This window comes from Anabrus simplex, chromosome 3 (genome assembly GCF_040414725.1).
Source record: "Anabrus simplex isolate iqAnaSimp1 chromosome 3, ASM4041472v1, whole genome shotgun sequence".
In the NCBI taxonomy this organism is placed as follows: Eukaryota; Metazoa; Arthropoda; class Insecta; order Orthoptera; family Tettigoniidae; genus Anabrus; species Anabrus simplex.
This window is the reverse complement of record NC_090267.1, coordinates 103,604,663-103,617,480: the sequence shown is the minus strand read 5'-3', so window position 1 is coordinate 103,617,480 and position 12,818 is coordinate 103,604,663. Positions and strand designations below refer to the sequence as shown.

The window sequence follows — 12,818 nt, the reverse complement described above, 5'->3', positions numbered from 1 at the left end:
AACCTGTTTCTGCCTTAAAATACCTATACATACCCTTCCATTTTTCACTAAAATTTGTATGACTGCCAATTATGCTTGCCATCATGTTATCCTTAGCTGCCTTCTTTGCTAGATTCAATTTTCTAGTAAGTTCCTTCAATTTCTCCTTACTTCCACAGCCATTTCTAACTCTATTTCTTTCCAGTCTGCACCTCCTTCTTAGTCTCTTTATTTCTCTATTATAATAAGGTGGGTCTTTACCATTCCTTACCACCCTTAAAGGTACAAACCTGTTTTCGCATTCCTCAACAATTTCTTTAAACCCATCCCAGAGTCTGTTTACATTTTTATTTACCGTTTTCCACCGATCATAGTTACTTTTTAGAAACTGCCTCATACCTGCTTTATCAGCCATATGGTACTGCCTAACAGTCCTACTTTTAAGACCTTCCTTTCTATCACATTTATTTTTAACTACCACAAAAACAGCTTTATGATCACTAATACCATCTATTACTTCAGTTTCCCTATAGAGCTCATCTGGTTTTATCAGCACCACATCCAAAATATTTTTCCCTCTGGTTGGTTCCATCACTTTCTGAATCAGCTGTCCTTCCCATATTAACTTATTTGCCATTTGTTGGTCATGCTTCCTGTCGTTCGCATTTCCTTCCCAATTGACATCTGGCAAATTCAGATCTCCCGCTACAATCACATTTCTTTCCATGTCGTTTCCCACATAGCTGACTATCCTATCAAATAATTCCGAATCCGCATCAGTGCTACCCTTTCCCGATCTGTACACTCCAAATATATCAAGCTGCCTATTATCTTTAGAAATGAACCTTACACCTAGAATTTCATGTGTCTCATCTTTAACTTTTTCGTAGCTTACAAATTCTTCTTTCACCAGAATGAAAACTCCCCCTCCCACCTTTCCTATCCTATCTCTACGATACACACTCCAGTGCCGTGAGAAAATTTCTGCATCCATTATATCATTTCTCAGCCATGATTCAACTCCTATTACAATATCTGGTAAATATATATCTATTAAATTAATTCTATTCCGTTCTTTACAATACTTCTACAGTTCAACACTAACAATTTTATGTCATCCCTACTTGATTTCCAGTTCCCTGTCTAAATACCATGACTTAATGTCCCTATGTCCTCATATTGAAAGCCGATGGTTTCAATGTGGGAAAACAGAGTGGTCAAAACAAACAGAACAAACAGAGTCAAAAACTGGTAGGAGTGTAGAGGCCCATACCCTGAGATGGGAAGAAGGACTTGCACGGGCTCATGACGCTTTCCCAGCCTCTCAGTTTGTGAGCCCCTGGGGGTCAGCTGGGTATAATGGTGTATTTGTGTGTTAGTTGGGAGAGGGGGGACGAGTTCATTGAAAAATCTGCCATCTGGCCTGCCCACAAATTAAGTTCTGCACCCTGCTGGGTTGCGTAGCTGTAAGTTTGCATTCGGGAGATGGTGGGTTAGAATCCCACTGTCGGCAGCCCTGAAGATGGTTTCCCATTTTCACACCAGACAAATGCTGGAGCTGTACCTTAATGTAAGCCATGACAGTTTTCTTCCCAATCCTAACCCTATCCTTGAATTGTGTCGCCGAAAACCTATGATGTGTTAGTGCGATGTTAAACCACTAGAAAATAAAATCTTGGCAGTGGTGCATATTTTTTGGTAGCTTCTTTGACCTTACAAATATTTTCTTCTTTGTTGTAGCTCAGTTGAAACGAATATTGCAGAACTGTGCTGACAGTACAGATGAGACTGAAAGGAGGAAATTGATGGATAAGCTACAGGAAGTTATAACAGCTGCGAACATTGCCAATGATGAATGTGACTTTGGGACAAGCCTGGAGCTGGGTATTGACCTGTTCTCTTTTGGAGGAGAAATTTTCCATCGGATGAGCCAGCAGCTGCTGTGTACAGCTTACACTCTTTTACAGAGGAATGAATTTGCTCAGATTCTAAAAGTAAGGTTAACTCTTATATTTTGGCAAATAATTATGTATTTATTATAATTCTCTTTAGTTATTATATAATATTTATAAGTTGTTATATAATATTTATAAGTTGTTATATACTTGTATATTTTTAAGACATTCTGGCTGTATTAAGGAAATGAAGCAGATGGGTTGTATAGATTAATCGTGACCAAGTTGAGAATTTCAGGAATTCATTATTGCTGCAGAAATGGAAGAATCTTATTTAATATTTGTTCATTGTAAAATACCATTTACCCAGCCACCCTGTAACACTTAACATAATTAGCAGAGGTTTTTCTGAAGCACACTTTTTTGACTGCTGTTTTCTGCATTACCATTTTTTAGTATATTGGTGCTATAAATTGTCTGAGGGAGATACTGATACATCATCAGTTCACAAATAATATAATTATTCTCATATAAGAGATGTTAACAAATTGATATTTCAGTCATTTATTATGAATTTATGAATATTCTATTAAGGCAGGATGATTTACTTCTATAATTGTCCATCATTGTCATTAGTCAACAAGTGTACAGATAGACCTAGCTACTGAAGCAGTCAAGTGAAACTTGTTCTGTATGTGAGCAGACATTGTTTTGCAAAATGGTTTTTGTTATCACTCCATGAAGGGAAAGTGCTTGCAGTTATATTATGGTCAGAACATACTCCCTAGTTCACTATCAGTGCACACTGTGAATCATGTCACAGCACTATACCGCTTTTCACAAGAGTTTAATCCTGATGTAAACAAATAGGCGGAGCACCTTGTCTGTGCACGTGGACATGGACGTAGTTGATTGGAGAAGCAACTGTTGCACTCACTCGACTGCTTGTGAGCTCGAAGAAAAGTGGTACGTTTTATTTTATTTTATTTTATTTTACTTTATTACATTTAGAGAGTTTGGAAGAGTACGTAATCAAATTAAAATATGGTGGTCATATATACCGGTATATATATGGTTTTGTTTCAGTAAAATAGTTATTAAATACGAGAAATGAAGGCACAAGGCGTGGTGTAATACAGGAAGTCTTCTCGTAGTGGGGGAAAGTCCCAAGCTGTACAGCGTGGAGATACGGTGTTGCATCTTGCAGCAGTAGTCAGTGTCAGTATTCATTGTGAGAGAAATGGAGCAAGAGGTAGCGCCATCGCGTGTACTGAAGCACAAAGAGGAAAACCACTCAGAAGTGACCATAGGCAGTGCATTGTGAATGTGTTCAATAAACTACGTGAACAGAATCCAGGTTTAGTCGTTTATTTAGAAGTTCAGATCTTCGCACTGTTGTCATGTGATGTGCAGCCCTGTACGTCCGAACACGAGACATTGACGGAGTGGAGGTCGGTACTACATGCTCAGCGAATTACAACTCTTTCTTTGGCGGAGGCGTGGACATAACCATGTTTACATCAGGATTAAAGTCTCCTGAAAAGACATATAGCCCACAATTCTGAAGATGTCTGTCCACAAAACAATGTGGATTTGTGTGCTGCTGTGAGCCACTTACATTTGAACGTGGTGGTCAAACACATTGGGACTTGTCAATTAATATAGAATATTATCAGTCCACAGTCATTTATGCCATATATTTGTCATACTTCTGCATTCAGGTCCTTGGCTGAATGGTCAGCTTTCTGGTCCTTAATTCGTAGGGCCCTGGGTTCGATTTCCAGCTGGGCTTAGCATTTCAACTGTGTGGTTAATTCTTCTGGTTTGGAGACTGGATATTAATGTTTGTCTAAGTGCACTTATTTTCCTTCCACACAACACATCACACTGTGAACCACCACAGTAACACATGTAACTTCTGCAAGCTATTGAAATTATCAAATGAATAAACAGGGACAAAAATAAGTATAAATAACAAGTTTGGGCACCACCCGCAAAGCAATTGCAGGAATAATTAACTCTGTAGAGCAACGAGCAACTCCCTCTTCCAAGGCGACGGTCATCAGGCTGACGTAGCTCCAGACTTACTTTACAACCTTACCTGTTGCTGTTTATTCCCTGAAATTAAATTTGGGTAGCATGCCAGGTTCATCCTTACTCTACTGATAAAAGATTTACTGCAAGTTTCATTCCATGACTTTACTCCCAAAATATATAAAAATATATGACAAATACCACAATAATCATCACTTGATGAAACCAACTCCTGTTCGCCGTTTACAAAGGGCAGATATACAGACAACTAAAAAACCACCAACAAAAAAATCATTACTTGATGAGACCTACTCGTGTTTGCCGTTTACAAAGGCAAACTACAAACAACTACCACCAGCAAAAAATCATCAGTTGACAAGACCATCTCATGTTTGCCATTTATAAAAGGGCAATTATACAAACCACTAAAACCACCAACAACTAAAAAAACATCACTTGACGAGACCAACTCGTGTTTGCCGTTTACCAAAGGGCAAATATAAAAAACCCCACCAACAACAAAAAAACATCATTTGACGAGACCAACTCATGTTTGCCGTTTACAAAATGGCAAATATACAAACCACTAAAAACCACCAACAACATTATTTTCACTATATACATTTCTTAACATACCTCCAGGTAAGAGTACCACTGCACTCTCTACTGTTACAGAAGAAAATCCTAGTCTGGTAAAGAAAAGTATGACGACTTTCTCTACGTACGGATGCAACCTTCTTTACGAAGAGCATCCCTAACCTTATTTACACACTTCATCGACGTCTTGAGTCCTTCCCAATTGCTGCACAGGTTAGTGTGACACCTCACGTTTCTCCAACTGAAACAACATGCTCGGCCGACGAATTCTTTTATCAAGAAATGTAGAACTGTTCAAGCTCTACAAAATGTTCTGCTAGGGCATACAATTATAATGTAGATTCAGTATGCACCACCACATCCACTGTACATTATCTTATAGAAGAATTGTAGTATAGGCGTAATTATTATACAGAGTTTGAGTATCAAACACTTAGTAGCGTCTTTTACAGAACATCCACCGCAAAGTCAGAAACTCATTGGCATCTGTGATTATACCATGTTCACTCCATAAAAGATACTCGTGAACAATTGAAGATCGCATAGGAAACTGTGCAAAATACGTAGCTCCTGCGCACCGGTCCGAATGAGAAAAACACAGAATCAGAATCAGAATGACTTGCCGCACACGCGTACCTACTTATATAGGCTTGCTACACGTGGTTATAGTGTCCTGAAAAGTTTACTGGTAGCAACACTCTCACAGGCACTTCTTGACGTGTCACTCAGTCAACCCAACCTCTCTTAAAACAAAGCCCTCGTATTGGCTATCGAGTGTCAGATGTGATATAGAACGTCCACTCATGTATATCCACATTGATTCACTCCAATCTTCAGCCTATACTACCTGCCGTACCCCGGGTTTGCAAGCCACTTTGTTGCAACACATTCAACTGACTTCAAGCGTCTTTCCCAATATAGCTACTGTTTTCCGTGTTGCACAATTCTTGAGCAACCTACACTGCCATGCCATGTGCAGACACTTATACAAATTAAAGTTACATATATACAAAATTCCCTACTACAAATTCTTCTTATAATATTATGTTTTTACATATAAATAAACAAAATTACATGATTTACATGACTTCAATATTACAAACTATATTATGAAAATTTCCTAACCTAAATATTTGGGGATCTTACATTCGTAAGGTTACACACACAGTAGTGAATACGTCCCTCAACATATGGTTGGTGTAACCGCTATGGATTACACGACACCAGAACATGAATAATAATAATAATAATAATAATAATAATAATAATAATAAAGAAATTTAAACTTCACGAGAATTGAACACTTTAAATTAAATAAAACACAGACCAGACTAATACTCCAGAAATAGCGTAGAAAAATAAATACCAGGGTGACCAACATGAAAACTATAAGAAAGGAAACGAGGAACAGGCTGGAAACGCTAAGAGGTCCATGAGAAAGTTGTGCGTTGCTTTGAAAAAGATATCAACGGTGATTCCTTTCTGAACACTTAGTTTTACTGAATTAACAAAAGAAGATTAAGGTACAAAACCACTTAATTAGCAAAATAACATAGCAAATCAAAATCAGGTAAAAATTGTTCAAAAAAAAAAACAAAAAAAAAAAAAACCATGAGGTTCATATCAATAACATTTAAATCAAAGACAAATGTATGTGCTGCACATCCATTACTAAAGACATTTCTATTTTGCTTTCTTCTTGAAACAATATTTAACTTAAATACAAGCATATCTCATTACAATTGTGTATAATAAGTCATGACAGTCAGTTATCAAAATCACAGATGATGGCCATTTGAAATTACATTAAAGGAAAATGAAATTAACAAAAATTATACAGTTTACCAAGGTCTAATCCCCTATAGAAATGAAATTAAGCAAGGGGCATATTGAAACATTTACTAAGAGACAGATAGTTGCAAGAATAAAAAAATTTAACGCAGAAGCCAATTAAGTTGCTGCTTTTCATAAAACACTTCAGTGAAGTGCGTATAGCTTCAACTGGTTTAATTACTGCGTTGATGGTGTGAAAGTTCCTTTTGGGGATCATTGTAAGTATCTAGGTGTTAATATAAGGTAAGATCTTCATTGGGGTAATCACATAAATGGGATTGTAATTAAAGGGTACAGATCTCTGCACATGGTTATGAGGGTGTTGTAGGGGTTGTAATAAGGTTGTAAAAGAGATGGCATATAAGTCTCTGGTAAGACCCCCAACTAGAGTATGGTTCCAGTGTATGGGACCCTCACCAGGATTGCCTGATTCAAGAACTGGAAAAAATCCAAAGAATAGCAGCTCGATTTGTTCTGGGTGATTTCCAACAAAAGAGTAGCGTTACAAAAATGTTGCAAAGTTTGGGCTGGGAAGAATTGAGAGAAAGAAGGAGAGCTGCTCGACTAAGTGGTATGTGATGAGAATAATAACAGTAAGTTATTTATTAAATTGACCACCTAATCAATATAATAAGTCATTGTCTTCGATGGTTTATATTGATCTATTAACTAAAAATGGTACATGTTTCGCCTAGTATGAAGGCATTATCAGCCATTGTCTTAACCTCGGAATAAAAATAGCACTTGATTAACATATAATAAGATGAAATTAATTTTAAAAATCTTGAAGAGACTTAAACTAAAATTAACATTAAAAATAACAATGTTGGTTTTAAAATATTTTTTTTACAATGTGAAGAATTACAAAGGTAAAAGTAATAAAATTATTGACATTAAAAGGCTGCTATTACAAGTAAAATGGACAAAGCAACAGATTGTGATGAACAAGTAGTAAGATTGCTGTGAAATTAAGATGAGCGATTGGCGGTTATAATTAGACTCTGACGAAAATGACGATCAGTGGTATGTTCCGAACTGTCAGCGGAGAGATGGCGTGGAATGACATTTGTAGACGGATAAGTTTGAGTGGCGTTTATAAAAGTAGGAAAGATCACAATATGAAGATAAAGTTGGAATTCAAGAGGACAAACTGGGGCAAATATTCATTTATAGGAAGGGGAGTTAGGGATTGGAATAACTTACCAAGGGAGATGTTCAATAAATTTCCAATTTCTTTGAAATCATTTAGGAAAAGGCTAGGAAAACAACAGATAGGGAATCTGCCACCCGGGCGACTGCCCTAAATGCAGATCAGTATTGATTTATTGATTCTAATTGATTCATTAAATTGAAACGGAACTACTGGAGGCAACTCCATAGGAAATTAGAACTTTACATATTACTTATAAGACCTTAAACCAACGTTTCATTTAATTAGATTATTCAAAATAAGAAAAGGGAATTGTCTCCAAAGATATAATAGGTATTGCTACCTGAAAGGGCTAAGTCATGTTGAAGTTAAAAATTGGTGAATGCAAAATACCGCGGGCAAACTCCGGTGCACAAATTAAAATTTGCGGTAAAATTTACATTTAAAGTTAAAATCCAAAAACATCACCAAAAGCAGTCCTCACCCTGAGGGCCGGTAATCCCGTCACGGGACAGACGGAGAAGACGTTTGCTCCCTTCGCTGGTCAGTAATTAAAGACGTGGGAAACACGCTCGGCTCTGGGCTAGTCGCCAGAAGCCGGAAATGAGGCAATCAGGAGATAACCAATTAGGGCACGGTAGTACACTTCCGGCTCTCTCATTCACCAGTAAGGAACTTTATCATTTTAGCAAATAAGAACTCACTCTGCTTTTAGTCCAGTAAGTTCTAAAATGATGCAATTGTGATTTCACCACAAATGACACGTGGCAAAATAGTGTGTTTCACAAGTAACCTACCCCATTAAAACATCCTGTTACACAATACAAAATCTCTTCAAACACAAAATTTCACCTTAACAGTTAAAAAAAAATTCAAAATTGTCCATTCGTGTTCATTATTTGTTTTCTAGAGTAAATCCAAAATAATATTTTAAACAGTGTAAATTTAGTAAACTTTAAGTCCAATGTCCATCTTATACGCATAATTTCTTCAAGTTTCATATCGAGAATTCCCATTTCCAAAATTAAATAACACAGTAATAACATTATAGAACACAAAACAAAATTCTGAAATGGAGGTTCTTCTTTTAGTCCTCATCAAATACCACAAACAAAGGACATCCAGATGTGAAACTGAGCCAGATCCATATCAAGTGCCAATTCTAATATAATGGGGAAAAGTCCAGGAAGAAGAAGATTCATGTTACTTTAGTAAGCAAGACCACAATGGTAGCCAGTGCCTTTAGGCTTGTGCCACAAGTCTTACAGAGAGATCTTGTGATATAGCACCATTTGTCTATGAAACAGCAAAATGTTGCAACCCTCAATCAGTGTGATACTGATATTTTTTTTTCATTTTCAGGCTTGTGATTTATGCTAACTCCTTTTGTAAAAATACCATATCCCTTCAAGAAATATTTTATTTTCATGGAAAACAAAGTGTTCTATCCCTGGTGATGTTTATATCCACATAACCCAATTTCGGGTTACGATATATTTTTGTTTCATGGACAGTGCTAGAATTGTTTTCACGAAACCTGAGATCATATAGATTTTTAAAATACTGTAACATGATGGTAGTAGAAAAATAAATACGCAACTGGTATCTTCTACTTTATGATTTATTAATAATCACAGACTACTTACACACAGCACACAATTATACTAGTTAGTGCTCTCTCTCTCTCTCTCTGTTCTCACTTTTCAGTCACACTAGTATATCAGTCTAATACTGGCTAAAACGGTTTCATTACACAGTTCACATACACACGCACTGTACACTGTCACTTGTACCCTAGGGTATTTCACAAATAAATTAGGTGAAGTAGCAGCCGGACACAGTTCACGTGCGCAGTCACACCCGGGAGACTCGTTTCACTCCTCGTCGCTCCTCCACACTGTTATCCTTGCCATTATCCATGCAGCTTTTCAGTGCTCTGAAGCACTCACTCCTCTGCGCTATTCTCGCTGCACTGCTTGCTCTCAACCCCTGACTGACTGAACTCACACTCTGAACTCCCTCGCACTGGATCGCCTGCCTTTATATAAGGAGACCACTGTTTCCAGAATGGTCTGGAAGCTACATATGCAACATCTGGAAACCTCGCAAGATAGAGCACCCGGTTCATCGCTCTCGTAATTTCCATAAGAGCCTCATGCTGCCGCGGTGAGGGGTTGGCCTTACGCTAGGCTGGTCCCTAAGTGGTGCTGCTGAGGAGGAAGCGGGCGGGCCATGCGGATGACTTCACAAGCGTTGGTTAATTGCCCCGCCCAAAGTCATATATTGCAATGGTGGATGCATACAAACACAATTTTTAGTTCATGATAATTTTTTGCTTTTAAAAGTAACTTATATTTGAGGGTTATAAGTAAATGAAAAAACAAATAAGTGACTAATAGGGTCATAAAAGATAAGAACTTGGATATGAATAAATTACTGTAGGTAAGTTCGAGAAGAAGATGCAACAGAAAGAAGAGAGAACAAATATGAAAATACGAAAGGACAAGGACTATCTCCACTTCTTTACGTCATCTTATAGATGGGCTCTCTCCTCATCAATCCCAGTTCTTCTATATTCATTTCTTCTCAGCTTCTCACAAGCTTGTTCCCGTTTTCCAGCTTCATCTGGAGGCAAGCATTGATGCTCATAGTGGGCTATCATGACAGATCTTTAATATTAACGTGAGAAATGTGGGATAAAAAGGAAGGTTGGTAAACATAGATAAAACAATATGACTAAAAAAGATAAAGGAGAGTACAGGTGATAAAAGATTAGGAATACAGCACAAATGCAGGAGGAGGAAGAGAGATGTAAAGGAACCCATAAATGACAATGAGGGTCACACACAGACAAGAACTGAGATAGGAACACACATTGGAATAAATATGACAGATATCTAACTTCAGTGTAAGACTAGCTGAAGAGTGGGTGTCTGGGATGTGTCCACGGTGCAGCGCCTGTGGGGAAGATGGTTGGCGCAGGGACATGTGGCATGTGCGAGGGGTCCAGGCGCAGCTCGAGTGACGTCAGCACGCGAGGATCGGCGCATCCGCCGCCAAGCGGTGGCAGCCCCGCACGCTACCTCAACGGCCATTCTTCAGCATGTGCAAGACACTGGTTTGAAAAAAAAAAAAAAAAATCTTGTGCATCTTTTCACATCTGAAGATATTGCAGTTGCCTTGCAGTTTAGGTCAAACGCAGAATCCTAAAACCTGAATGATGATCTTCACATCAGGAAGGTTTCATCCTAATACACTGACTGACAGAGCAAATGCAACACCAAGAAGGAGTGGTCAGAACTTTATGCCAATTGCAGGGTAGACTGACGTCACTGAGGTATGCTCATGATATGAAATGCGCCGCTGTGCTGCGCACGTAGCGAACAATAAATGGGACACGGCGTTGGCGAATGGCCCACTTCGTACCGTGATTTCTCAGCCGACAGTCATTGTAGAACGTGTTGTCGTGTGCCACAGGACACGTGTATAGCTAAGAATGCCAGGCCGCCGTCAACGGAGGCATTTCCAGCAGACAGACGACTTTACGAGGGGTAAGGTGATCGGGCTGAGAAGGGCAGGTTGGTCGCTTCGTCAAATCGCAGCCGATACCCATAGGGATGTGTCCACGGTGCAGCGCCTGTGGCGAAGATGGTTGGCGCAGGGACATGTGGCACGTGCGAGGGGTCCAGGCGCAGCCCGAATGACGTCAGCACGCGAGGATCGGCGCATCCGCCGCCAAGCAGTGGCAGCCCCGCACGCCACGTCAACCGCCATTCTTCAGCATGTGCAAGACACCCTGGCTGTTCCAATATCGACCAGAACAATTTCCCGTCGATTGGTTGAAGGAGGCCTGCACTCCCGGCGTCCGCTCAGAAGACTACCATTGACTCCACAGCATAGACGTGCACGCCTGGCATGGTGCTGGGCTAGAGCGACTTGGATGAGGGAATGGCAGAACGTCGTGTTCTCCGATGAGTCACGCTTCTGTTCTGTCAGTGATAGTCACCGCAGACGAGTGTGGCGTCGGCGTGGAGAAAGGTCAAATCCGGCAGTAACTGTGGAGCGCCCTACCGCTAGACAACGCGGCATCATGGTTTGGGGCGCTATTGCGTATGATTCCACGTCACCTCTAGTGCGTATTCAAGGCACGTTAAATGCCCACCGCTACGTGCAGCATGTGCTGCGGCCGGTGGCACTCCCGTACCTTCAGGGGCTGCCCAATGCTCTGTTTCAGCAGGATAATGCCCGCCCACACACTGCTCGCATCTCCCAACAGGCTCTACGAGGTGTACAGATACTTCCGTGGCCAGCATACTCTCCGGATCTCTCACCAATCGAACACGTGTGGGATCTCATTGGACGCCGTTTGCAAACTCTGCCCCAGCCTCGTACGGACGACCAACTGTGGCAAATGGTTGACAGAGAATGGAGAACCATCCCTCAGGACACCATCCGCACTCTTATTGACTCTGTACCTCGACGTGTTTCTGCGTGCATCGCCGCTCGCGGTGGTCCTACATCCTACTGAGTCGATGCCGTGCGCATTGTGTAACCTGCATATCGGTTTGAAATAAACATCAATTATTTGTCCGTGCCGTCTCTGTTTTTTGCCCAACTTTCATCCCTTTCGAGCCACTCCTTCTTGGTGTTGCATTTGCTCTGTCAGTCAGTGTACATACTTAACAAACTGTCTGATGGGGGCAGATGTCTGTCTAGTGCAAAGAAATTCTGGCCAGTTTTGACAATGGCAACTCTAGGTATGCTTTTAAAATTTTTTAATATAAAAATGCTATTTGTTTGAGGCGTCGAAATAGAAAGATCTTTTGCTCCTACTTACACCATATGTTAGGAACCTGCATGTATTTGGAAATTGCGGAAGTGCAAAGTGTTGAATGTGAGGAAAGGAACATTAAGGACGACACAAACACCCAGTCCCCAGGCCAGGGATATTAATCATTTACAATTAAAAACCCAAGGCCCCCTACACCGCCGGGCCGGACTAGATATGCTTCTCACATTATTTCTGGTGTTCCTGGAGTCATCAGCTGGATTGGCAGATTAAATGTCAGTTGAAAATGTGACTCTTTCGCTGTAGAAATCCACCAACAATAATTATGTGAGTCCAAATATTGGACAAGAAAATAGAGGCCACTTTCTTCTCCAAATGTGGTAATCATTCTGTCAGAGATGCAATGGTTCGTACAGTTTGTCCTACAAATTTTTTTTGGAGAAGCCCATTTGTATATAGATAGAATAAAGCTTTTCAGTCCTAAAGAAGCTGTCAAAACTTATGAAAGTAATTCTACAATTCTTTAAAAAATAAAAAATGA

General features: G+C 39.8%; 1 protein-coding gene across 1 annotated transcript in view; it reads left to right on the top strand.

The window, feature by feature from the left end:
- Positions 1-12,818, top strand: part of Hpf1 (Histone PARylation factor 1) — a 131,606-nt gene that overhangs the window by 106,069 nt on the left and 12,719 nt on the right. Inside the window, exon 6 of the mRNA XM_067142662.2 lies at positions 1,720-1,973. Coding sequence (XP_066998763.2) covers positions 1,720-1,973 — 254 coding nt within the window. The remainder of the gene's footprint in view (positions 1-1,719; positions 1,974-12,818) is intronic.